Source organism: Alosa alosa, chromosome 1, assembly GCF_017589495.1.
Source record: "Alosa alosa isolate M-15738 ecotype Scorff River chromosome 1, AALO_Geno_1.1, whole genome shotgun sequence".
NCBI classification, from domain to species: domain Eukaryota; kingdom Metazoa; phylum Chordata; class Actinopteri; order Clupeiformes; family Clupeidae; genus Alosa; species Alosa alosa.
Genome location: NC_063189.1, coordinates 7398924 through 7401423, shown reverse-complemented (window position 1 = coordinate 7401423; position 2500 = coordinate 7398924). Strand labels below are relative to the sequence as shown.

The 2500-nt window shown below is 48.2% G+C and overlaps 1 protein-coding gene across 1 annotated transcript in view; it reads right to left on the bottom strand.

The window, feature by feature from the left end:
• Nucleotides 1-2500, bottom strand: part of LOC125292195 (receptor-type tyrosine-protein phosphatase delta-like) — a 98185-nt gene that overhangs the window by 22903 nt on the left and 72782 nt on the right. The window contains 2 exon segments of the mRNA XM_048239399.1: nt 907-1100; nt 1774-2082. Coding sequence (XP_048095356.1) covers nt 907-1100; nt 1774-2082 — 503 coding nt within the window.

Genomic DNA, 2500 nt, shown 5'->3' with positions numbered 1-2500 from the left:
GTAAACTCTGAGAACAAGGGGTGACTGGGATCATCCAGGATCGACCAGGCTTTTTTGAGTGCTCTGTTCTTGTGCAGGGAAGGAATGTTAACTAAGGTAGCCCCAGTAATCTTACTACATTTGTTAACTATACTGTACAATGGAGATGGTTTTTGTTCTTCAGAGTTAAAGACCCATATCAGCAAATAAAAGAAAAAGTAAGAACAGATACAATAAAACAACTGTAAAACATCTTCCTAAAAGGTAAGTACATGCGTTTGTGAGCTTTCTTACACAAATTGTCAACCTGATGCTCAAATGTTAGTTTGTTGTCAATCACAGTCCCAAGATATTTATATTTCTGAACAGTATCCACAGCCTGACCATTAAAGGTTGTATCAGCAAATGCGGTGTAATGTCACTTCTGTTGATGTTCAAAGAAAACAAAGCTAGCTCGCTACTCCCTCCCCCCTCCCTCCCGTGCAACTGAAACTCTCCTGAACGTGCATCTCGTCGGTTATTGGTTGGAACACTTTATTTTGCCTTTGAGTGGTTGCCAACACTTGTTGATAGCAATTGTTTTTGTGTACAGATCTTGGAGCCTAGGGTGCCTATGGGGCAGACAGCTAGCGGATCGTAAGGAAAGATTAGATGAACATGATCATTTATGTTTGGGCCTGAAATCGCTGATACAACCTTTAATGAAAACAGGGGAGATGGCATCCTGTTTTTTCCCAAAATCAATGATCATCTCCTGGGTCTTACTGACATTGATATCTAAAATGGATGAATTACACCAGTTGATAAAATCTGACACCACAGGGCTGTGAGTGGATGGATGTGAGTGGATGAGTTCATGATTAAGAACTGGACTGAATGTGTGTGTGTGTCTGAGAGAGAGAGTGTGTGGGTGTGATTCTCACTGACCTTTGACCCCACAGTGAGCAGGTCTCTGATGCAGGGCTGCCCCACAGGCTCATCTCTGATCAGACGGATGTAGGTCACCTGGTACCCCCGAATCTGACCGTGTTGTTGCTTAGCAACAGGAGAACGCCACATCACCTTGGCTGTGGTGGAATTTATGACCTCCACTTGTACACCACGTGGAGGACCACTAGGAACTAGAGAGGCATTGTGGGATAGAGGAGGATTGCGCATCAGAGCTACAGGAGAAAATACTTCATGGTTACCCCACGTGGGATGAGACAAAAATCTGCTTCATTTTTTTTAAAGGTTTACCACCAAAATACGACTGGACACAAAGCCAATAAAAATTGAGAAAGATAATTAATACAATATGGAAAAAGTGTGAAAGAAAAATAGGCAAACAAGATGCCTTGGATTTCAAAGCATTTCACAAGAAAGAATGAGGTTAAAAAATCTGTCACTACGGTTGCCAAAAGGGTCTTAGGAGTGTCTTGAAAAGTCACTTCTCTCATCCATCGGCCTGAGTGTTCCTGACAGATCAAGCTGCCAGTGAGTGCCAGAGACTGGGAAGCAAGCGTGTGATGTTAGTGCTTAGACACATTCAAAAGAGGGAAACCTGCCAGCACAAGCCTTATAAGGTCAGAGTCGGTGGAGAGTCGGACAACATTTAGCAGAAGAGTGCTGGCCAGAGAGAGGAGGGAGTCCAGAGGACAGGAGCGTGGCTGTGGACGCTCACAGCTGAAGGGAGGCCACACAGACCAGGGCACCTCAGAGGGGGGGGGGGTCAAAGGTCACTGAGGTCAGAGTGTGCAGGAAGGCTCGGAGGGGGGGGGGGAGGAGGGAACAGGTGTTGCCATGGTAACATACCATCCTCCTCGGTGCGGACGATGACAGCGGGGCTGGAGGGTCCGGCGCCGGCCTTGTTGAGCGCGCTCACGCTCACACTGTAGTCTGTCCACTTCTTCAGGCCCTGCAGCAGGAACGTGGAAGCTTCCGGAAGCGGGCTGCTGACGCTCTGGGCCGTGCCGTTGTCTCTGTCCGCCAGTGGTGAGTAGGTTATGGAGTAGCCCGTGATCTCGCCGTTGCGCGAGCCCTCGGGTGGAGGAAGCCAACTTACCAGAATACTGGTCGAGCTGGCACTGGTGCACTTGACCTCCTGAGGAGGGGCCATGGGCTCTGATTGGTTGGCCACAGGCAGGTGGCACAATCGGATTGGGTTATGGAACATTGTGGTGGTAGTATGTCGGTTTGGTTGAGTTTGAGATTCATGGAGAGTTGGGATGAGTGAAGGTGATGGTGATGGCAGGACAAAAAGAAAGGACAGAAGACAAAACAAACATAGATCATGTAGCAGAACTTACACATAAGAGCTACAACAGAGAGAAGAGGATGAGGTGAGATGGCCAAACGCAAAGTGGGATGTTTGGACTTTACACACACTGCCGGGCTGACCGATGGCTAAAATGAACTCGACGCACACCATCTCACACACACTCTCACACACAACTCACCTGCTGACCTCTCCACCTGTCTTTAAGTCCCCCACATCCTCCCTCTCTACCCTGACTGAGCTCCTCGCCAGGCCTACCTCAGT